The following is a 23,129-nucleotide window of genomic DNA, read 5'->3' as shown; positions in this document are numbered from 1 at the left end:
TGGCTGCACGTGTTTCCTTGCAGGTAACCATGGCTAACAGATGAGGAACAATGGTGTCATGCAGCATCTTCCTTTTAAAGTGTCCAGTCACTCAATCATGACAGATTGATCGCCAGCCTTGTCCTCATCAACACCCACACCTGTGTTAATGTGTGTGACACCTGTGTGTCATTGAAATGATGTTAGCTGGTCCTTTTGTGGCAGGGCTGAAATGCAGTGGAAATGTGTTTTTGGTGATAAAGTTCATTTTCAAGGCAAAGAGGGACTTTGCAATTAATTGCAGTTGAGCTGATCACTCCTCATAACATTCTGGAGTATATGCAAATTGCCATTATAAAAACTGAAACAGCAGACTTTGTGAAAATTAATAGTTGTGTCATTCTCAAAACTTTTGGCCATGACTGTATATATATATATATATATATATAAATTATTATAGAGTCTGACCATATTAGAAATAAAAGATTAGAAGATAAGGTCTAATTACCTGACATTGTTCTCCATATTGTATTTCATAAACATGTATTCTTTGTATGAGTTTGTATTAAACCAGTTCAGCTGTTGTAGTCATCCCAAAAGTGTCCACCAGTGTTCATTTGGGGTATAAACTACAACCCATTGAGACGTCACTTCCGGTGGAATATTCCAGCGGATTTATCCTCACTCTTTAAAAGGGCGCACTGAAATAGCTGCTGTGAAGCTGACAGGTAAACGCTCTCATGTTCTGTTTGTTCTATTTACTGCGTAGCAACTTTGAACACATTAGCTAGAAAAGAGAACAAGATTAAACCAAGACTGTGTGACAAACAGACAGAGTAGTAAGGTCTTGTGTGTACGTGCGCATTCAGACGTCACCATCACTGGAATAATCTATAATTTGTAGTCTTTGGAGGTCCCAACAGGTAAGATGAAACGCACTGCATGTGTATGTCATGCATATCATTCCAAATCATACTTCAATGCGTAATGTGGCCCGGAAAACGCTCCGATTTTGTATTTCTGAGGTTGTGACGCAGTTGCACCACTTTCCTTTGTCTTCCTAAAATCCGAGGCTGCTTGTAAACTTAATTCATTCACCAGCTGTATATCATTTGATGTGTAATTCCCATGTCTGTGGTGATGTTTTGGTACTGTGGCACAGAGAAAGGGCTGATGCTGAGGATGGAGCGTGGCGCATTTAGACACCTGCTGTGCAGCTATAAGGATAAACCAACAAGTGGTTTAGGAGGCAGGATCACGAGTCAGGAACATGAGGAGATTTTTCAGCATAAAGATGCACCAATATATGTATAAAATAAATGTGCTGACGCGTCTCAAGTATGTGGGAATCGACTTTTAGTCTCAGCCTATAATAACTGAAGGAGAAAACAGGGGGTGCTTTACGGCACAGGACACAACACTACGTCAAATTCAGCCGTAAAATAAAAGCCATGTTATTTTAAATGTCAGGTAAGCTTGCTCAGGTGGGGCAATTAAGAGGGAAATTAACTGTATGGTAAAGATTTACTGCGCATGACACGTCACAGAATTGTATATGCAGTATGTTTTACTTTTTTTTTTTAGAAATATATTTATTAGTTTTTTAGAGGAAAAGAGAATAAGGGAATAAATAGGATAAAAAAAATAATAATGATAATAAAAGCATCATTAGCTATGTTTTACTTTTGTGTAAAAGTGTAAATGTAAAATTATATTTTAAAAAAGTTAACAGAATAAAAGTAAGTTTCAGTCCTACTGAGGCAGGATGACTAGGAGTCTATACTACCCCTCTTTCTTATCATAACTAATAAAAAAAAGTCAATGTCAGATATTTACTTTATATTCCAAAGGTGCAAGATGTTTGATTTAGATTTGATAGTGTTTATTTTGAACATGTTAAAGACACAAAAAGACACTAAAAACAAACTTTATATAAAATGGCAAAAAAATAAATAATAATGATAATCATCATAATAATAATCATGATAATACTAATAAATTGTATCCTCACTAATATGAATTGTATTCACAAAGGAGTAGGAAGAATTAAAACGTATTAATGTATTAATAATGGTCAATTTTATTTTATTTTTTCTTGTTTGATAGTGTTTATTAAAGATCTCTTTAATCACTTGTAACTTAGGGTATTCATTGCATACAATAATAATAATAATAATAATAATAATAATAATAATAATAATAATAATACTAGTAATAATAATTTTAATTCTATAGCACTTTTCTAAACAAAGTTACAAAGTGCTTCACATAAAAACAAAAAATATTCATAAAAAAGAAGAAATATATACATAAAAATAAAAATGCAAAAATAAAAATAAATAAAAGAAATTAAGTGTTTAAAAAAGAGAGAGATAAAATGTAAATAATTAATGCATAAGTACCTCAAACTGTGCTCAGGTATTGTTTGAGTAAATTAAAAAAGTGACATCAATAAAAGTTAACATTTAGTAAAAATACAGCAAAATCTATGCGTAACAAGTGATCACATGAAGTCCTTTTTAAGTTTTAAGATCAGATCTGTAGACTGATAGTAATGAAGCTCACATCCATCCAGTGTTCTGTACATGCAAGTAATATTTTTTATCATAACACTATTCTTCTTTGTCCTGTAGCTATTGTATACGAGCCTGAGACAATCATGATCCTCCTCAGCCCTTCTTCTGGTAGGTTCTTGTTTCTCAATCTCATCTCATAATCTGGATTAGTGTACATCCAAAAAAGCAACGGGTGCCAGAGATGGAAGCCAAGCTCTGCTGAGTTCTCATTAGGCAGCAAAACGGCCACTAATGGGCTGAAGGAGTCACGCTGAGATGCTTGGACCAAAAAGATTGGATCAATTATTAATGATAGTGATTATTTAATCATTGAGCATTCAGTGCATGTTTGAATATTATACATTGAGTGCAGATATACATCAATATTAAGAAAACAACAATATAATGTTCACATAGACGTAATGCTTCCAGGAGACAATTTGTACAGTGAACTTTGCTAATGTGTGTAAGACTATAATACAGATTGATGACCGCACTAGGAATGAATGTTGCATTGCTGGTGCGTACTGTTTATATAGTATTTAGAGCTGTTTTTGTCTTTAATATTTTATTTACCTTAACATCAGGTGACACAAATGTAGATCATTTGAATTTTTCACATAGTTAACTTGAAGTTATTCCTGTTATATATTATTCTATTTGTGTTTAGTGGTTACCATACACAGCACAAAACATTGCAGGGTGTTACATAACAAGGGCCTTCCCATCATGCCTTGCACTCAGGCAGCATTCCAGAATTAGTGACCTGCTTGAAATTGACAGTGTGTCCGGCTCTGGCTTTATCCCCCTTTTTTTTTTTATCAGAGACCAGACAATTAAGTGGTCAGAGTATTGATCTGCAACCCCACAGACTTGGCATATATGCTCTATTATGTCATTCACTGTAACCAAAGCAATCGCATCACAGTATTCATCTAGAAAACTTTGTCTTGTCAAGTGAAAGGTCGACTGTAATCTGCATTCAGTCATGTGTTTCTTTAACAGTGTATCAGATAATACTTTGAATGCCAGGTTGTAACATGTGTGAAAGGCCATAAAGAGAAGTAAAAAAAAAAAAAGCATGCTGTCAAGTAAACCTGTAAGTTGTTGTTGGCTTTCTGCTGTGTCTCATGCGCTGTTTTCTTTCAGATGAAGAGTCTCTTGAACTCGCCTGGCTTTGGACTCACAGGAAGTTCAGGGTGAAAAAACACTTTGAGAGTTGCTATACTGCAACATTTAAAAACTATATTTAAATTTTGCAGGCCGTTTTCACTTGTGCATTCTGTCTTGGACAGTACTATGACTTGAGAGAAAGTAATGAACTCACAGGGAAGGAGGCAGACAGAAAACAAAGATGTCTTTGTTTGGCTTCATTAAAAAACATCACAGCTTTGTGGGGGCTGGTGGGAGGCAAAGTCAGCAGACATTCTATTATGCTGACTAAGATTTAGCCTTCTATTACACATCTCTCTTTAAAAAAGTCACCAAACTTAACAAGTCATAATTTGCAGATTGAAAAAAAAACACATGACTCAATTAAGTCATCACTGTTTACATGATACATTTGTATTTTAAATAACAGGAGAACCAGGGGATAGGTTCATTGAATGCCAGCATCTCCATTAAGGTCGAGGCTGCAGTGGTATTATAGATCTGAACAGTTAGAGTGCTGCTGCGTTTGAAAGGCTAATTGATCTCACGTCTGGTATGTGTCACTGCTGTAGGTCCAACTCACTCTCACTATAGCCAGTGGTGTTTTTGCTAGTCCCTTATAGCTGCCTCCCCACATTTGTGTTTATGTCCCCCCCCTCTCCCCCCCCCTGATAAGATCACAATTGAGTGCTAACAATTCACATACATCTTTTCACACTGTCTCTCTTCCTATTTGTATGATTATTAATTTTTACTGCATGTTATTGTGGCCGTTTTTTTTTCACAACAGCTAAAGATAAATGTCTATGTTTGTTACATAGTTATAACTGATATTCTAATGCTACATAATAAAGCACTCTATGATTTTGCATGCTGTGAGCTGCGCACCTGTGATTGCATTATGAATGTACAGTATCAATGCATTTTAGTGATCTGAAAGTGGATGAATGTATCGTAAGGTCGGTCTCGCTCCAATAAACATACGTCTTGGTAAGTGATGCATCTTTTACACAAGACGAAGAAACTAATTAAATATGCTCTAAGAATAGAGATGAACATATTTAAGCATACGTCACATGAACCTCACTATGGATTCCAGCTACATGATAGAATAATAAGATTTTTTCGAGATTACTTTGACATTTTCCCTCTCACACAAACTTAGTTTTGATTCAGACTGACTGGGATAAAAGCAATTAACTCTTCCCATCCATCCAAAAGACCAGTGGCTTCGGTCTCCCTAGCATAGTAGGGATGTAGCATTTAGCTTAAGCTTCTTTAACCACAGCAGAGGTGATGGACCCAACACGAATATCTACTAACTGCAACTGTTGTCTGGTCTCAGGTTTCTTCCAGTGCACCAACAAGCTCTTTCTCAGTGATCAGGCCACAGGACTCCAGATCAAGGAGTTTGCACGTAAAAATGCTGCTAATGCTCTGTCTGTCGCCAACATGGTCATGGGCATGGCCTCCATTCTCAGCAGTCTGAACGGGTGAGTGAACTTATCATTTTCAGATTTTATAATGGTTGCAAAATTCCGGGAATTTTCAAAGCTGGAAACTTTCCATGGGAATTAACGTGAATAAACCAGGAATTTACTACATTGAAGGTTGGCTCTTAATAGGGAACTCAAATATAGTTGAGGAAAATATATTTTAGCATAATCCTGACTGAAACAACCATATTTCATGCAAGTACAGTTGAATATATATCCTATACCTCAATCACATGCATATAGCACACTGCTTACTGCAGGGCTATTGAGACCACGCCCCCTACATGCACTGTGCATTCCTCCATCACATGCGCAGATTATTTCTATTTGGATGGATGTCTGCTTATAACAAAACCAATATTTATCCTTGGATATGATACCTTTCCATTAAATTACCCTCAATTCCCAGTTAATTCCCATAAATTCCCATGGAAAGTTTCCAATTTGGAATATTTCAAAAATTCCCCAGCTTAACTTCCCATGGAAATTTACTGCGCTGTTTCGAGGCCAATCGTTGCCGGGGGCCATCTTGCTGCTGTCGAGTGATTGTGACGTCTAGAGGCGGGCTTTGAGCCTCCTAGCCAACAGCTACAGTGTTCCCATCTGTCAATCATGTCAGCTATGCCACTCATTGGAAGACTTGTAATCTAAATATCTTTGAAATTTACGGGTTAGAAAAAAATTCACCCCCCGTACAGTGTGTGCCGATCGAGAAATGAGCTATCCAGACTACACTCGTTTTTTGAACCAGGCTGTAAACATGTTTATTTCTGCTGCAAAGATCGGCTTTTTTGAATTGGTGTGTATGTGGTTTCCAGTACTTCCGGAGCCAGCCTCAAGCGGATCCTTGCTGAACTGCAGTTTTTAGCACTTCTGCATTAGACTCATATTTTTAGACCAGAGGTTGCCACTTGGTAATACTTCATTTTGTTATAAAAGAAAATATACAAAGTGTTCAAAAAGAAAAAACTAAAGAAATGAAATCTTTAAAGTTATATTTTTTGGGGCATTTTTGCCTTTATTTGATAGGACAGCTGGAGAGAGACAGGAAATGTGGGGACTAGAGAGTGGGGGAGGACATGCAGTGAATGGTAGAGGTCGGGAGTCGAACCCGCGACCGCTGTGTCAAGGACTATAGCCTCTGTATATGGGACGTGCAATTAGACTGCTATGCTAACGGCGCCCCTACGAAATCTTAAAACAAAAGAACATTTTGTGTTTTCTGTGGTGTCAATCACTTCTACTACCTTTTTGTCCCTCATGGCCACCATAACTAATTTATTTATAAAGCAGATTTCTGTTTTAAACAAACGAGCTGAGCTGATGATTCTCTGTTGGAGAAAGAGAAACACTTGGAAGTACAACTGAATCTAAATCTCACTCGTTTCATTTCTTTCCAACTGGTGGAAAACAGCAACTCTCTTACCCTTTGAGACAGGTTGTTGTCATTAGATAGCTAAACCAAACACTGTCCTGTTTTGTTCAGGCACCATCATGCTGCGTGTTGGCTGGTCCTGATTGGCTACCTGCTTGACTTGGCAGATGGAGCGGTTGCCAGGCGACTTGATGCCTGCTCTGCACTGGGTAAGTGGACTGTTGTGGTCAATAGTTCTAACCATGGGTAAACTTCAAGAGGGTTGTTGGCGCTGCCTGCTCCTCACGCCTTTGTGTGGACTTTCTCATTTGGCCGTTCGAAGTCAGAAAACAAAGAGAAGCAGTGAAAAGAAACAGCAACTGAAAGACTCTGGATAGTCTTACAGAGTCTACGAGAGAGGATTCATACATGTTTTATGTTATGTTATTTGAGATTTGACGAATCCATGTCTATCTCTAGCAGCTTATGTATTTCTAAGGACTCTGAAGTTGTACAGTTGCAACTTTCAGGACTGTCAACCCCTTTCTTGACCCCCTTAGAGCTGCTGAAGCATCTTTACGTTGCACAGAAGCATCCTAAGTATTCAATGAGGGTCTTCTACTCATACTAGTTAGCATGGAAAAGTATGGGGAACTGGTTTAAATCCAAGTATGTAACTTAATCTGCCAACCAATTATAAATAGTTACATGGTAGCTATCAAGCTAATTACGCACTATAGCATAGTCTGCTATTTGTTTGTTGTGGTTGTAACAGCCACAGTTGTTGATTGCCAATTTATGAGTCTATTTACAGATGCCACAGTTCAGTGCAGGCTGTTGGCCATGCATATTTCATCAGCGAGTATGAAGTGCAACAGGAGGGAGTATGGACTAACTGCAACCATGATACGGTTAGCAAGGCAATGCATGCACACTGTTTATGACTATAACTGTTGTTGAACTAGGTTTTCAGATTGTGGTTAATGTCTTCAACCAGATTTTAGTGTCTTCTTAATTTGACCCTGAGCTGATATCACACATGTAAAAGACAAATATCAGACACTAGTTGCAATTAGGGATGTAAGGATATATCACAAGACGGTAAAAAGTCGATACAAATAAGGGTGGATTCAAATCGATTCAACAAAATTTGTATTGCAATATTATTTTAAACAGTAGAAGGCGTTATCTGCATTATACACCGCTTGCTCAACATCATTAAGGCTGTTTTCGAAACGGCCTGCTACATACTACCTACAAATATACATATTGCGTTTGAATTTAGCCTGTAGTATGACTGTTCTGTTGGATCTGTTCTGCAGTACGCTGGGCCAGACGTCACTGGATTTCCGGTTTTGGAAAGCATCACTTATGATTTAAAAAGTTAATAAGTGGTTTATATGTGATTTAAAAGTTTTCACAGCACCTAAAAATGGAGTGCCCCCCATCAAAAAGAAGGAAAAAGAAAAGCGGAACGAGCGCTGTGCATTATGGGAAACAGTACACAAGGGAGACTGGTCCGATGCATACTGTGAAATGTTCCCAAATCAGTAGACATCCAAGAGTTTTGACATACTGCATATTTTGCTCTTTTTCACATACTACATACTGAATTTTGGCCAAATCAGTACGTACTGCTAGTATAGTAGGCGGTTTGAAAAACAGCCTAAGTCTCTTGCGCTGCTCTCTCGTCACTCGCTGAGTGGAGCGTAACAGACATGGCGGCAGCAGGTGAAGACCGAGCAGTTCAGGATGCACCTTTGTGTTTCAAATCTGAGGTATGGCAGCATTTTGGCTTTCCCTGATATCCCTGAAGAAAAACATGTCAATTCACAGCCAGGAGCATAAGCTGCACTTTCGTTTATTTAAAGAGATTTACCTTATTTGTTTTAATATTTAACGCTTTCATTTGGGAATCATTCACTTTCCATTTCTTTATAATTGTTCTAAAATTTTCCAACAGGGTTTTTTTGTACGGTCATTTTCAGTTTTTTTGCAAGATGCTGAAAATAAAGTGTGCAATGGTTTTATTTGAATTTTCAAGGTTTTTCTTTTTTTTTCTTTTGTTTTTTTATTGTCATACCAACACAAGCTGCAGCATGATATGGGACAACATTTTGTTTCTCAGGTCCCATATAAAGCCACACAGAACACACAATTAAAGGAAGACATTAGTAATAAATATAAAAAATATAAATACAAATATAAATGTTGTGCATGGACTGATTGAGTTATTTATGTCATAGTGCAATTGAATGTGCAAATGTACAAGTTACAACACACCTTAAAAAAGGAAAAAGGATTACTTTGTTTACAAAGAAATATAAGAGAACAAATATATATATTACAACTGTCCATATCTGAGAACTGAAATAAAATAATAGTTATTTAAGTTTTGAGTAAAATCCAGTTTTCTTGAAAAACGAAGAATCTTGAGTGAATCGTATCGTGAACCAAAAATCGGGATTCGAAATCAAATCGTGGGTTAAGTGTATCCTTACACCCCTAGTTGCAATGCATCACTTTAACTTATTGTAAATCCCAGCACTGTGATATTCAGCGAGTCTGCAGGCACACCCAACTGTTGGAAAGTCACTTCTAGCAGTAAAGTTGACATTTTTCCGCGAAGCCCAAAATAACTACCAGGTGCATCACAATACATCACTGGCTGCACATTTCACAGGCCTTTGTGTTCCGGCGTGTTTTTTTCTGCATGACTATGCAGGTGAATGTTGTTGTGCCCCCTCCCCACGTATTTTTGTCAAATGAACAATCACTTTCTGATTAAGCAGCCTAATTCCACAGGATCACGCTTCAATTGTCTATTTTATCCCATCGCTGTGGGTTCTCTGCATATCTGAAATTGCTAAAATTGTTGACCCTGGGCTGTGGAATTCCACCTCGTTCATTTGAGCAGTGGCCTGGATCATCTCGTTCTCATCTGCTGAAAACATGCTCCGTGTTCCTGAGGGATAAAGGGACAAGGCAGCAGAGAATGTTGTTGATAGAATGGGCTGACACGGAAATTTCTACTTGGAGATTTTTTTTTTTTTGCGCTCACACACTACCCACTGTCACATGTCAGTGACACTGGCAGTGACTCCGCTGGAGAGGTGATAACGTATCTACACCTGCCTTTATAGAATGTAAACTCACAGCCAAGTCACTGCGGTATTGAAAGTAGTCTAATAATAGAACTGTTTCCACTCATGAAAGACAACACAGATGATTCAAAATACAACGTTTCAAGTAACACCAATACAATCCATATCCCCACCACAAAGCCTCATTTAGGTTTATCATATATCATTCATAGAGTGGCAAACCAAAGCACACACTGTCTCATCAGACTTAGCATAAAGAGCAGGCCTAGACAGTCTTCTTTACAGTTGTATTTACTATGACCTGATTTAATCCAGCAATAGTTATATCAATGAGCAAGGACGTGAAAACTGTTTCAAGGAGCAACTTTGCCTGAACAGGGAGAAACATCAGGGCAGAACCAGACTCATTGGTCAACAGACATGCCACAGGAGACAAGGTCCAGTAAGGGGGACAGAGAGGGACAGAAAGAGACACAGAGGGACAGAAAGAGTGAGATAGAGACACAGCCGTGTGGACAGCAACAACAACGCCAAAACCTATTATGAATATAAATATTTGGCAGGGAAAAATAACGGTATGAGAAATATGACCTCTATTTGCAAACCCAGGAGTAATCAAAATAGCTGCATGGAAGATCGCGGTAATAGGAGAGGCCTGAGCCAAGACCGCAGATCACAACAACAATCCACTATCCTGCAAATGAAGAGCCAAAACATGTGGAAATACAAACTAAGTTGCATGCATTATGGGCCCATTAATGCATACAGATGTGGAAACATCACATAAGAGGAGTTTGGGATATTAAGCCCCCAGGCAATCTAAGCCTATAGCAGCAAAATTGGGGCCTGGGCCAATTACAGCCCGAGCCAGCCCCAGCTAAAAGCTTTCTTCAAAAGGAAATACATTTAGCATACTTTTAAAGAACAGTAGGAGTAGAGAAGAGGTATTCCTCTGATGTACCAAACCTGGAAGATGATTTCCAAAGAAGGGGGCCACCTAATTGAAGACTTCCTCCCATACTACTTTGGGAGACATTAGTGCTACAAGCAGGCCTGGTTTTCTGTGGGGCCAATCTTAAAGGGTTCTGTGAAATATGATAGTGCCTGGCAATAGTAGGTGAGAATACAGCCTTGTTTTTTCATCTCCAGGTGCAAAGCTGGATGATTTTGCTGACTTTACAACCTTCGGAATCGCAACATCATTGCTCCTGAGGACATCCGACCTGCTGGATAACATCCTGTGCATGTGTTACGTCCTGTCTGTGTTCGTGCGCCTCTGTTTCTTCACAAGTGGTAAGTTCCAAAATGCAGTGTTGTATTATGCTCTTTTTATCTGAGCCTTTAATTCACTTCAAATATTTTCCATTTGCTCCTCAGGCATTCCATTCATGTACCGTGGCCTGCCCTGCATCTACTCCTCTGCCATCCTGGCCAGTGCCTCTCTGCTGTCGGGCGGAAACCTGGCCTTGCTGCGGGTCATTGCAGTGGCTATGATTCTCTTTATGATCAGTCAGAACTTCTACCCACATGATAGAGTGTTGGAATCCCAGGCCTGGAAGAAAGTAGTCTATGCTGGAGGTAAATGCATTTTGAAAAATCCTATTTGGTTCACACATCTCTTGATCTTACTGAGATGATAACTTACAAAAAGAGTTGATGATTCAAGAAGTGAATCTTACTAGAAATGCATTTTCAGATCTCTAGAGCAACATTTAGCATCTTTATGTGGTGTAGGTATGTAGCTGTAGTTTCAGATTTATAAACCAAGGTTGTTAAGTGTACATTTCATCTCCTACGCCGGTGCAATGAGAAAAGGCATTCAAACAATTTAATGGCAATAACCTTATTCAGTTCAGGTCAATTGCCTGAATGTGAGGTGGACTAGACATATCTGGCTGAGTATATAAAACACCTGTATTGGAATCATGGGAAACATGGGAATCCTAATGCCTACTGACCAGTAGCACAGTAGCTTTGTCATGGGAACATGTTGCATGCTGACATGAGCATTTAGCTCAAATCACTGCTGCATGCACAGTATGCACAGCCTGGTAGTTCAGCTAGCATGTTGAAGAGTGCTTGTGAATTACCATAAGTAACAATGACATTTACTCCTAGTGTTATTTTTCAGAACTTTGACCCTTAACTTCTGTTCTTTCTTCTCTTTGTTTTTGTCCAGGGGTCATCATGGTGTTCTGCTCTTCCTTCCCCCCTGCATGCGTGTACTACCTGCTGTGGTCCGTCTCCTACATCTTATTCCCAACATCCCTTTGGAGCAGTAAAGTCTAAGAGGGATGCTGTGTTTTTTTTTCAAAACCCCTAGCAAGTATTTCCTCAGGTCCATCAGGTCCATCCAGATAGACTGAGGCCTCAGACTGTCGCTGCTCCTCACTGCAATGGAAGATCCAAGCTGAAAATGCTCATGCCCCAGGAGAAAACTCTTGCTCTGTTTAACCCTCATTTCGATGTAACGCCTCTTAGAGAGTTAGAGTAAGGAAGGAGAGGGGCGCTTTTAATGTCACTACTAAGGTTTAACCTCCATGCTGTCTTTTGTATCCATCTCATCCCATCACTGAAGCTAGCACCTGGTTGGCTAGCTCTAAAAAAACAACTTTTCATCAGGTTAATCTCCTGTGTAATCTCTTTTTCATTATTAATCCAATCTTACATGAATATCAGGAGGCATCATGTTCTCACAGGATGATTTAAAAGGAGAATCTCAGATGAATTATTGAATGGATTTCCAATCCATTAGCTGCTTCATTTGGGCTTTAAATTACATCATTTGGTAATCATACACAAACAAACAGTCAAATTATGGTTATAGTTTGAGTCCAACAATTTGCATGCAAGGCCTTCAATCTATGGCCATACTACAGGATTTCATAACAGCATACTCAACCTTAAACTTCCATGATACTTGTTACTATAATAATGGTTATACAACACTACAACCAGTCCTGTGTTAACTAACAACCTGTTAATGTTTGTAACTGCGTCTGGGTCACCTCACTTCCATAGCACGTAGGTCAGGAGGTTAGCTTCCTCAGAATCTACTTTTTCCATTTTGTAGGAGTTACAACTCCAGTAAGACCTAGTAGGAGGAATTCAAATGTGATACATCAGATCATGGATGTGACTGCTATTATTGGATTATCAGTTTGAATGTTTGAAATAAGCTACATTGAAAGTCAAATTCTGGCTTCTGTAAATAAGGGACTTTTGATTTGTTTAGCTTTTAAGATTGATGCCTTTTTACCAAGTTGTCCAAGACCGTATTTAATAGATTTTCATAGATCTTCTATGTATGATTTTATTCAGTCGTTCAATGTGTTTGCCTCTGTTTTAAGAGGCATTGCAGTAAGAACAGTAGGACAAAACTGGATTATATCCTCATATTGTCACTTCTCATAATATCTGCAGTCTGTGGCATCGGTGATTAAGGTGGAGTCAGATGCATCACAGGTGGATGTTGCAACTTCTAAATTGAACTGCAACACCATTTTTTCCTTATTTGATTTAGCTTACATTTGTTTTGAAGAACTGCAAATTCCAGGCTGCACCCACACTGCAAATATTGAATTTTTTGCCACCTTGTGAGTCGACATGTCACCTCGCTGCAGGTTCTGCCTTCACCTTAAATGTGTTGAATAACAGTCAGTGTCTGCTGTGCTTACAAATGCACTGGAACAGTACTTAGCAGCAGTGAAACCTATAAAGGAAGGATGGAGAGGATTAAAGAGTGTTGTTGCACTTCATCATGGCCAGTATTCACTTTTTTGTAGACCACCGCCTTTTTAATATGGACTCCTTTATGGCACCACTCATCTCGTGATAATGTATATATACTTTTTTTTGGAAAGATCTGCACTCGCTTTAAGCAATAACTCATAGTGTTAGAAGTTAACGAGTCATCTAAACGAATATCCCTGTAAAGAGAAACTTTGTGATGGAGCAGGATTTCATAGAGGATGAAGAATGACACATTTCTGCTGGTTCTGATACAAGTTCAAACCAGCTGTTCTGTGTGGTTTGTGATAACCAGGGTTTAAAAGAAAAATCCACAGCACAAAGTGAAGTTTAAAGACTGAACATAAATGTACTTTAGTCCATTCAATAGAGCATTCAGCTTTCCTGTGTGGTTGTTTTGGTTTCAAAAGTCACAGTAATGTACGCATGCCAAGAGCATTACAGGTTCAAACTGTGCTATGACCAACGATACAAGTATGTTAACATCTTAATGAAGAAAAAGAGCTCTGCTAATAGGTCTGTACATTTTTGACAATAAAGAAGTAATAATGAAATAAGTTGCTTTCAGTATCCTTTGTTATATCATCAATGTTTGACTGTAAACTTTGTTTTGTTTACACATAGGAGGGTCACACATTCATTGGTTCAGTAGTTTACGCCCATCGGTAATCAGTAACTACATTGCAATGTGATAAACACATTAGAGTCAATCAGGGCAGTCCGGCGTTCCTGTTATACTCAGATATGTCAATGACCTCAGGAACACAAATCTCTTCAGTAGCCACTCGAGGCAGCGAGGACTCCAGAAGCTTGATGATGGCTGAGAATGGAGGGCGGTCTTTGAAACTCCACATCCAACAGTACTTCATAAGATCATACCTGGAAACCAGACAAGAATGGAAAACTCATTCCAACTTTTTTTTGTTTTGTTTTGTTACATTTGTTACTAATTTATAAGCATGAAAGTCAGCTAAAGAAACTTCTTAAATGTTTGTTCAACTTGAAACTAGGTGGTTAGCTTAGTTAACAGACTAAAAGCAAAGTGAAACAGGGGCAAGAGATGGGGAACTTAAAGTATTTACTCAAAATTTGTTTTGTAAGAAACAACCTATAATAAAGTAAACTTTAGTCAGGGTATGAATTTCCTTTCAGAGACATGCCAGCTCATTCCTCTGCATCCTCTTTGCCCAGCTAAGCTAACTTCCCTAGCTTCTAGCTTTAGCATATCAAAATGGCAAAATTAGAGGATTTATGGCATCTAGTGGTTGGACTGCAGAATACAACTAAGTGACAACAGTTCCCCTTTACCTTTTTTTTTTTTAGCAGTAGGAGCATTAATGCTGACTTGAAACCTTTATTAAACAGTATGTTTGAAACCCATGGTAAAGTTTAGGCCACAGAGGACTCCATTGCTGGATACACAGCCTCATGACAGTGTAAGTACAAAGGAACTTAACCAATTTTATGCCCATGAAACTTAATATTTTTGTAAAAAAGTTCAGCAAGTTGACTCCCAGATGTTACACACTTGAGCTACAAAGACAGACACAACAGGGGTGACATTCAAAAGCTTGCAAGAAGATAAATCCTGTGTTTCTGATTCTTCAGATATTTATGCAGTGACTGTTTGGTAAACGTTAAAGAGGAAGATTTGATTAAAGGCTGTTGCATTATTAACAACACAAAAGACTGTCTATTGGGGGTCATCCATATGTTCCCACATTTCAAGGACATTTTCAAAACTAGATCTTGTGTTCCTACATTTCCCTCCAATTTAAGCCCTATCCTCCCACAGGATTGTTTTGGAAGCACTTTATAGTAAATGAATGAATGAGTAATTTCATTTCCATCAGCAGCAGAATGTGGGAACATAGGGCTGTGGGCACGCTCCAGTGTATTGTATGATGTTATGTAGGTTTATCCCTGAAGAGGTAACTTACAAAGATCCTCCACAGTTGTTTGGTCTCTTCATTCTGTAAGACCCCTGCAGCTTTGGTAGCACAGAAAGAGGCTCCAGTTCAGGATAAGGAGGAGAACCTGAGATAAAAACAAAGTATTTTGATTAAAAAGCAAGACTTTAATCGTAATGTGATGTAGACATTAATTTGATAAATTACTGATAGTTTGCAAAATGTTGTTGCTGATTAAAGAAGCATTACCTAAGGTAATCAGTTCATACAGTACGATTCCAAATGACCACCTAAGGAAGAGGACAATGTTACTAATATCAGAATATGTAAAACATGTTAGCGTGAAATTGTCAAAATGATTCACTCTGCTAACTAAGACTTTCTACGTGTTTTTCTGTGTTTTGTTTTCTCAGCCATAACTCTGGCCTTACACGTCGCTCCTGTCGATGCTGAGCTGCATCATGATCCTCTCCGGAGCTTGCCATTTGAGAGGCACCTCTGCTGCCCTCTGCCCAATTGCTGAATCCAGTCTGCGTCCTTCAAATGCCACGCCCAGCCCCGACACTCGAGCTGAGAGGCCGGGGCCAATTAAGATGTTCCTGGCAGCAACATCACCGTGCACCAGCCTATGCTCAGACATCAGGTAGTCCTGAGGGAGGGGGGGGGGGGGGAACCAATTACAGCCAAACAAATCAATCTGTGGTTGAAATTCTCATTAAGATTCAAGAGAAGTAACACCTTCTTCCAAAAGTACAACAGTAAATGACCTGCTGTTGTACAAACAATATCTCTGGTATAACATGGCATCTAAAATGTGTTTGTTAATTTATTTGTTTTGGGGAATTATAGGTCTAGAAAAAAAGGACTTACCAAACCAGCTGCAATCTGCTTTGCCACCAGAAACACTGACCTCTCAGAGAAGTTCAGAGATGGATCTGCACAGTTTGAATCCCGCTAGAAGGAGAAACACAGCCTTTGTTATTGTACTTCATTTTGCATCCTTGCATCATCAAGTCAGTGATACAGTCTTTGAATGAATTTACATTTCTTAGAGTCCAGAGGAAGTGAAGGAGGTTCCCCGGGCTGTAGGCCTCTAAGACCAGACACCTGGGCAGGCGTTCGGTTTGGCAGTAAAACATCCGCACCACGTTCTCATGTTTACACACTGTGGCGTTGAAGATGATCCAATCCATGAACTCCATAGCTTTGGATTGGTTGAGTCCATCTGTGGAGTGGTAAGGGAGAGGGTAAAAAAAGGTCAATCAGATCCTTAAAAGACATCATCTGAGCCTTTTAGTCATCTGCTAATGGTAAAAATAAGAAGGGTAAAAAAAACTGTTCCATTGAGAAAAGTTACCTCTCCATTTACTGGCCAAGGAACACAGAGCTACCATCAGTGCATTCGTCAGCACATTATTTTTTTTTGAAAGGATCATTAATTATTAAGCATTTTATACCTTAAGTTAGTCATGTCTTTTACGCACAGACATGCATAGTGTTTTTAAGATAAGGTTACACCCAGGCAATGAAAGCAAAGGGGTTTTAGGAGGGTCAAGCTAACTAAAAGCATCAATGCAACCCTTTTATTAATATAGCAATCTGCTTAATTGAAACATTAAAAAGGTGCAAGGCCTTCTAGTTTAACTTCCTAACTTTACAGGTCTGGTCTAATATACGAAATCAAAAGTTCTGGCCCACTTGGTTCTTAACTTGTTTGAAAAGGTAGTCCTTTTACAAAACAAATTCAGTAGCTCTGTGTAACAATAACAAAATAATTAGGAACCTTATGTGTCTTTTTTAAATGTATGCTGAAGTGTAATGTCTGTTTTGCCTCCCTGTCCCTGAAAACACTCCTAGTTCTGTACTTATTATGACAAATCCACACTGTACCTCTGAGCGACTTCACCACCACTGCAGAAGAGGCCCCGTTTCTCTTCTTCAGCAGACCTTTACAAATGGGACCGAAGTGGCCTGTCTGCCAAAACTCCAGTCCCTGGAGAGAACACTCCTCTGGGATTTCCCAGGGCAACAAAGCTGCCTGGACTTTTGGAGTGCACGTAGAAGCAAAAGACAGGGACACACTCTGCTGGCCTGATAGAAACACAAGAAATGATGCAGCTTTTTGTAAGTCAGAGAAAAATGTGGAGCTGACAGAAGAAGGACTTTGATATTTAAACTTTGCTGGAGTGCTTTCTCATAATTGGATGTATAGTTAGTGCAACTCCTACCGTTTGTGAAGTGAGCTGAGACGCTCTGTCGTCTTTGTTTGCTCTTGTGCAGACTGCACAAAATCAAAAGCACCACCAGAGCTGTGCTCAAAGCCAACAGACAGGGGATGATAATTACAGCAAGAGGACCTGACGACTCCTCAGCTGAACGAGAGGAAGAGAAGAGTCGGGTTCAGAACTAAGAAAAAACTGAACAAGGAGAATGCACTTACGCAACAAGCCTGCAGTGCAGTAAGTGCTTTGTGTACAACTTACAGCACATTGGGAGAGAGGTGCCGTTGGTACATCCACGAGAAGCAGCTGACATTTCTCACATATGGGAGGAATGTCAAATCCTATCAGTGGATGAGATGGAAGAGTCACTGGTAGACACATGTAACCCTGTGGAGAGAAGACAATATGGAGTAGCTGAAGGTGGAAGAATGCAGCAAAGCAGATTAATTTGAAGTTTTTCCTACTGACATCTGCTTGATATAATGTTCAAAACACATATCTCTAATCATACGATAACTGCAGTGAGAAAAACACTACAACGAGGTGGTTTCTGAAAATGCTCCAGGCTGGCTGCGAGGACGCTGACCGCAGAGCTGAGCTGCAGAGTTGACTGAGTGTTAATTATTAACAAATCACCAGAAATGGAAACCAAAGCAGATGTCCCACTAACGCCCACAGCTGCCTCTATTTTTACACCATTTATTTGTGATTCATTTGTGCTTTGCTATTTGATTAGATGCTGTTCTGTGTAAGCCAAAATCTGTTTGTATGTTGCTGGGAAATGTTGCTACAGATCATCAGATAATAAACAGATTACTCAGGTTTAGATAGATATACTTTATTGGTCCCCCATTGGGGGAAATTAATTTGTTACAGCAGCTTACAACACAGGACAGGGGAATACAACAATGTACTTACATAGTTAAAAATATAATAACAATAATAATAGCAATGATAAAGGCAAAATAGAATAAAATAAAATATGGCAACTATTACAGATGTATACACACTATGTACACTTCTATCTGATAAATAGATAGATAGTTTGAGTTGACAATAGTTTATTCATGAAACAGTGAAATGCTTGAGGTTAAAGTAACACCTCATGGGATGGGAACCTTGTGACATACGGCATATGGGCGACATGGTGAGACTGTGGAATAGATTTATTAATATGCCAGACAACCGGCTAACTAAAGAAATCTTCTACTGGGATTATTCTAACAGCTACACCTGGACCTCAGAGCTTGTGAAAATATTTGACAAGGTAGGTCTCCAATATATTTATAGAAACATGTTAACCTGTAGTGTGAGTCAGATTAAAACAAAACTATTTGACACTCACAAACACAAATGGTTAGAAGAAGTCCTGTGTAAGCCCAAACTAAGAACATATTGTCTGTTCAAAAAAATGTATCAGCCGAAGCTTTACGTCACTCTTAACCTAACCAGAGCTCAGAGGTCTGTGTGTGCTCAGCTGAGATGTGGTATCCTTCCTCTGGCATTAGAAACAGGTCGCTTCCACTCTGTTCCAGAGGAGGAGAGAAAGTGTTCCTTGTGTGATCTGGAGGAAGTTGAAAATGAAATGCACTTTTTATTCTACTGTCCTTCATATCATGATCTCAGGTGCCTCCTTTTCAGCAAAATATCAGAAAACTGTCCTGATTGGTTTTGCATGTCCGATGAAGATCGACTTCAGTTCCTGTTTACTAAAAAAGTGTTCCAGTTTGCTCAGTTTGTGTTAAATGCCGCTCAGCAGCGTAGGAGCACACTCTATGTCTGATTTAGTTGTTGTCACTGCCAAATGTCTGAAGTGTACCACTGTGCTTTTGAATTGCTTTAGGTCATTGTTGGACATGTGCAGTATTGTAACTGCTCTTCTTTCTTCTATTTTTCTTTCTCTTCTTATGTTGCTGCTCCTATTTTGTTTTGTTTTGTAGTGTCTTGTAAGTCCATATGGGCTGGGCACCTTAAGGTGCACGACACAATGAATAATAAACTAAACTAAACTAAACATCCAAACTGTTGAAACCCATAAAAAAATAATTAAAAGTTCTGATTTTATTGTTTTTTGTTGGAAGTGTAGGATGAAACATTTGTGTAAAGGGGTTCTTGTGGTGTTTGAAATCAGGTGCTCCACTCCACTCCACTCCACTCCACAGCGACCACAAGAGGGCGGGATTGCGCTACAAATCGCCTCAAGCAAGTCGCCTTCTGATCCTCTGAGTGCAGGAAAGGTTGGAGTCATCCAGGCGCGTTTGTTGGAGCCAAAACTGCACAATGAATGAACATAATCTGCAGACGACTGGAGACAGAACGCACAGAAACTTTAGGAATCTGAACACAAACTGTAAGTCACCCATAACCAACTTTGAATAAACTATTCCTATGTGCAATTTTGAGTCCCACTCTGTGCCGGAACTCCGCCTTACTTAATACACCATAGAAACAAAATCCAGCGCTTCCCAAGCACAGAAGACCCGCCTCTTTTGAGTCTCTATTGGCTCAAAGGAGAGACTCTAGGACCAGCCTCCATTCTCTGATTGGACAGAACCCTTTGCAATCAGGAAAGCAACACGGAAAAAGATTTGAAGAAAAAAAAAAAAAGTTCTTGGAGTGAAGCCTAATCGGATCACGACTGTTTCATGCTGCTGCGTAGTTTGGAGCAGGAATCAAATCCCCACAGTGCCTCTGGAGAAGCAGGGAGAGCGCAGAGTGCGTAACTGGAGGAACAAGACGCCGGGGCCATAGTTGCTCTGTGGAAGGGATCGGATAACAACCCGGTTCAGAGGAGGACCAGGTATGTTTTTCCGTTTCCAAGGACTGCCTTGCTGATGTCACTACGGAGGGAGGTGGGCACGAGACGAGGACAGGTGCGCAGAGTAAAGTTGCCTCTCCGGAAGGTCTGGATGCAGAGCTGTCACTGAGCGGAGGACTACACAGCAGCCTAGGGTTGGAAGTCGTGTTTTTGAAGTTTCCCTGTCGTTCTCAAACTCTTTTCTGGGAAGTGTTTTCTGGTTTTGTTTGGATTTCCTGAAGTCTCAAGTGGAATATCCGTGCGTAAAAACTGCAGGGCTCACAGGATCCGACGTCCTGCTCTGTTACTCTGGGGTTTGACGTCTTGAAGGACTCTGCTGCTGTTTCTGAAGTCCACATTGCTGTGAACTGGGGTGTGGGATCGAGACGCCCCAGCATCAGAAGCAGCACTTTACGCTCCAATGCGACACTGACGCAGCTGATCTCGCATCCCGGTCGCAGACAGGTGATGCTCGAGTAATTTAAAGGGAAGGATTGATCCCAAACTGAAGGAGTTTAATCTGAAATAACACACTCATCTTCTCTGGAATGGAATACAACACAAAAAATCATCTTCAACTTCTTTAATCTGCAATGATTCCCCCGTGCGTCATTGCGTCTTAGGATCACAAGGCAAGGTTGAAGGAACAGTCGTTTCTTGGACTTCCCAATTTGAGGTTCCACAAGATAAACCAACAATGTCCAAGACCCTGAAGAAGAAGAAGCACTGGTCTGCTAAAGTCCAGGAGTGCACCATATCGTGGGGTGGCTCCGGGGAGCTGATCACGGTGGTGGAGGTAGGAGGCGGCGCGGAGCTGGGAGAGTTCCCTCACATCGGACTCATAGTTCCGGAGGCGCTGGTTTGTCATGCCGGGAGGTTCCCCTGCAGCGGGGACGTGCTGCTGGAGGTGAACGGCACTCCAGTGAGTGGACTCACCAACCGGGACACTCTGGCTGTGGTCCGGCACTTTCGGGAGCCCGTCCGCCTGAAGTCTGTGAAACCAGGTGTGTACTAAAGACCCCACAACACCCCCTATAACTTGACACCACACTCCACTTACTCAGTCAAACCTGTCATGTGTGCAAAGTGCTTTAAAACCTGAAGATTGAGATGCTTGGGACAGGTGTGACTAGCAGCATGAAGAGATGAGAGGGTGCTGAGGGTACAGCCTCACAGCTGAGCCCCTGTGTGCACCTGTGGGGCAATATGAGGAATAATCAGATATGTGTGTGTGTCAGTGTGTGTGTATGTGTGTGCTTTTAATCACATTTGGAAGGCACTTCATAGGTGAATGTTTTGTTTCTGCTGGCTTGGGTCCACCCAAGTTGTTTGTCTGCGTGCCTCCTTTTCATTCCTGTGCGCACACACACGCACACACACACACACACACACACACACACACACACACACACACACACACACACACACACACACACACACACACACACACACACACACACACAACATTCACTGCTTTGCTTTTGCTGCAGCAGTGCAATCCTGCCAAACAACATATGTGAGATGCCTGAGTTATCAAGCACACTTATCCTTCGTGCCCAGATGTGCACACGCTGCAAAATAAGCACTGGCCTGTCATGATGCCTGCAGCTCTTTGACTAAAGTGATTCTGTAATCTTTTGCATTTGTGCACAAGTGTTTCCTGGTCTTGGGCTTTTATACTGGAGTACACAGGCGTGCTGAAAGGTGCACACACTGCGTTAGTGTTGTTGTATTTATGTGTTTGGAGTCTCAGCTAAAAGCAAAATGATTGGATTTGTGTGTCTGCTCTAACCTGATGTACTTGCAATCAGTTTAGTCCTTTATGTCTCACATTGATGCTCTAAACATATTGACAGTCAGGCTCTGCCAGGCATGTGGGACAGGATGGGTGTGTGTTTGTGTGGATGGATAGATTTGATAGACGCTGTGCTGACTGTCGTGCTTTGCAAACACTTAGCAGGGATTTGTTAATGGCTGCCTCGACCGGCTTAGGCGGTGTCAGTCTGCTTGCTGCAGTTGAGGTGAGTCCAAGTGTAATTGAATCAATTAGGTCCATATCATCAAATCCTGGAGATGCCGTGCCAGCCTGGTGACACACTTTGACACATTGACTGTCTGGCACTGTTGATTTACAGTGTTGTTGTTGTTGTTGTCATTTTGATATTACTATATGATGCTTTATCAATACTGAAAAACACTTTAAAGTGAATGTAGTTCATTTTTCTGTTAAACAAACATTAAATGGTATTATTTGTTTGGTACTGTGTAGGCTACATGGTTTTATTTCAAAGATAAGTTGTAGTTTTTCATTTTTTGTTGTTATGTTCTTCAAAAATGCACTCTGAGACAGGAGGAACTTTTATTGCTGGCATAAGCTCAACAAAACAAATTAAAACAAAATCAACAACAAATAAAGAAGCAGTCATAAAGCAGGTGATGTCTTCCTTCAGCTAGATTTTTGCAATATTGTACAATATATTAGATCATAGCTGCCAGATTGTAATTTAAAGTACTCGTCAATCCTTATATGCTTTACTCTTTCATGCGGATGTAAAACAAACTGAAACAGAAAGAGGTTAGAATCACTAAGATTTAGTTGGAAACAAAAAACGCAGGGGAAGTCATTGAGCGATATATCTCCTCACTTACATATCTCTATATATTGTCTTTACTGCATATCATTATATTCCAATATGTATAAATAAATATATTCCAACATATTACAGTATATTGCTCTGCCTACATATCACAATATATTGCTTTTCATACATATCACATTATATAGCTTTAACTAGATATCCTGATATATC

The 23,129-nt window shown here is 39.9% G+C and overlaps 3 protein-coding genes across 14 annotated transcripts in view; 2 read left to right on the top strand and 1 right to left on the bottom strand.

Annotated features, from left to right (window-relative positions):
* Positions 1–595: 595 nt before the first annotated feature.
* tmem269 (transmembrane protein 269) lies at positions 596–13,947 on the top strand. 12 transcript variants are annotated; one of them, XR_004633013.1, is made up of 9 exons: positions 629–707; positions 2,613–2,663; positions 3,684–3,733; positions 5,032–5,179; positions 6,669–6,766; positions 7,351–7,447; positions 10,790–10,933; positions 11,018–11,218; positions 11,820–13,947. XR_004633013.1 is itself a non-coding variant. In XM_034696140.1 (8 exons), the coding sequence occupies exons 4-8, from the start codon at positions 5,139–5,141 to the stop codon at positions 11,927–11,929; spliced, it is 594 nt and encodes a 197-aa protein (XP_034552031.1). In that variant the 5' UTR covers positions 629–707; positions 2,613–2,663; positions 3,684–3,733; positions 5,032–5,138; the 3' UTR covers positions 11,930–13,947. The 12 variants fall into 12 exon arrangements, 8 of the variants coding, with proteins under 8 accessions (XP_034552030.1, XP_034552031.1, XP_034552027.1 ...); XR_004633014.1 differs by lacking the exon at positions 3,684–3,733 and having other exon boundaries at positions 623–707; XM_034696140.1 differs by lacking the exon at positions 7,351–7,447.
* si:ch73-206d17.1 (tyrosine-protein kinase STYK1) lies at positions 13,754–17,885 on the bottom strand. Its single transcript, XM_034696142.1, has 9 exons — positions 17,784–17,885; positions 17,529–17,672; positions 17,191–17,391; positions 16,344–16,525; positions 16,171–16,254; positions 15,732–15,949; positions 15,550–15,590; positions 15,331–15,427; positions 13,754–14,269 (listed from the first exon to the last, which is right to left on the bottom strand). Exons 1-9 carry the CDS (start codon positions 17,833–17,835, stop codon positions 14,101–14,103), a joined length of 1,188 nt encoding a protein of 395 aa, XP_034552033.1. The 5' UTR covers positions 17,836–17,885; the 3' UTR covers positions 13,754–14,100.
* Positions 17,886–19,989: 2,104 nt separating this feature from the next.
* magi3a (membrane associated guanylate kinase, WW and PDZ domain containing 3a) overlaps positions 19,990–23,129 on the top strand; it is a 200,599-nt gene continuing 197,459 nt past the window's right edge. The window contains exon 1 of the mRNA XM_034696443.1: positions 19,990–21,323. Coding sequence (XP_034552334.1) covers positions 21,017–21,323 — 307 coding nt within the window. The 5' untranslated portion in view covers positions 19,990–21,016. The remainder of the gene's footprint in view (positions 21,324–23,129) is intronic.

The sequence above is a fragment of the Notolabrus celidotus genome, chromosome 11, assembly GCF_009762535.1.
Source record: "Notolabrus celidotus isolate fNotCel1 chromosome 11, fNotCel1.pri, whole genome shotgun sequence".
Taxonomy (NCBI): Eukaryota; Metazoa; Chordata; class Actinopteri; order Labriformes; family Labridae; genus Notolabrus; species Notolabrus celidotus.
This window is presented reverse-complemented; position numbering and strand designations above follow the sequence as displayed.

What these genes read in the sequence shown, in the direction of transcription:
- tmem269 (XM_034696136.1), top strand. Translation starts at nt 4,983, where the DNA reads ATGGACCCAACACGAATATCTACTAACTGCAACTGTTGTCTGGTCTCA. An exon ending in TGATGCCTGCTCTGCACTGG is followed by an intron (nt 6,767 to 10,789) that starts GTAAGTGGACTG and finishes TTTCATCTCCAG; the next exon opens with GTGCAAAGCTGGATGATTTT. An exon ending in GAAAGTAGTCTATGCTGGAG is followed by an intron (nt 11,219 to 11,819) that starts GTAAATGCATTT and finishes GTTTTTGTCCAG; the next exon opens with GGGTCATCATGGTGTTCTGC.
- si:ch73-206d17.1 (XM_034696142.1), bottom strand. Translation starts at nt 17,835, where the DNA reads ATGTCAGCTGCTTCTCGTGGATGTACCAACGGCACCTCTCTCCCAATG. An exon ending in CTCAGCTCACTTCACAAACG is followed by an intron (nt 17,392 to 17,528) that starts GTAGGAGTTGCA and finishes TGTTTCTATCAG; the next exon opens with GCCAGCAGAGTGTGTCCCTG. An exon ending in AGCAGATTGCAGCTGGTTTG is followed by an intron (nt 15,950 to 16,170) that starts GTAAGTCCTTTT and finishes CCCCTCCCTCAG; the next exon opens with GACTACCTGATGTCTGAGCA.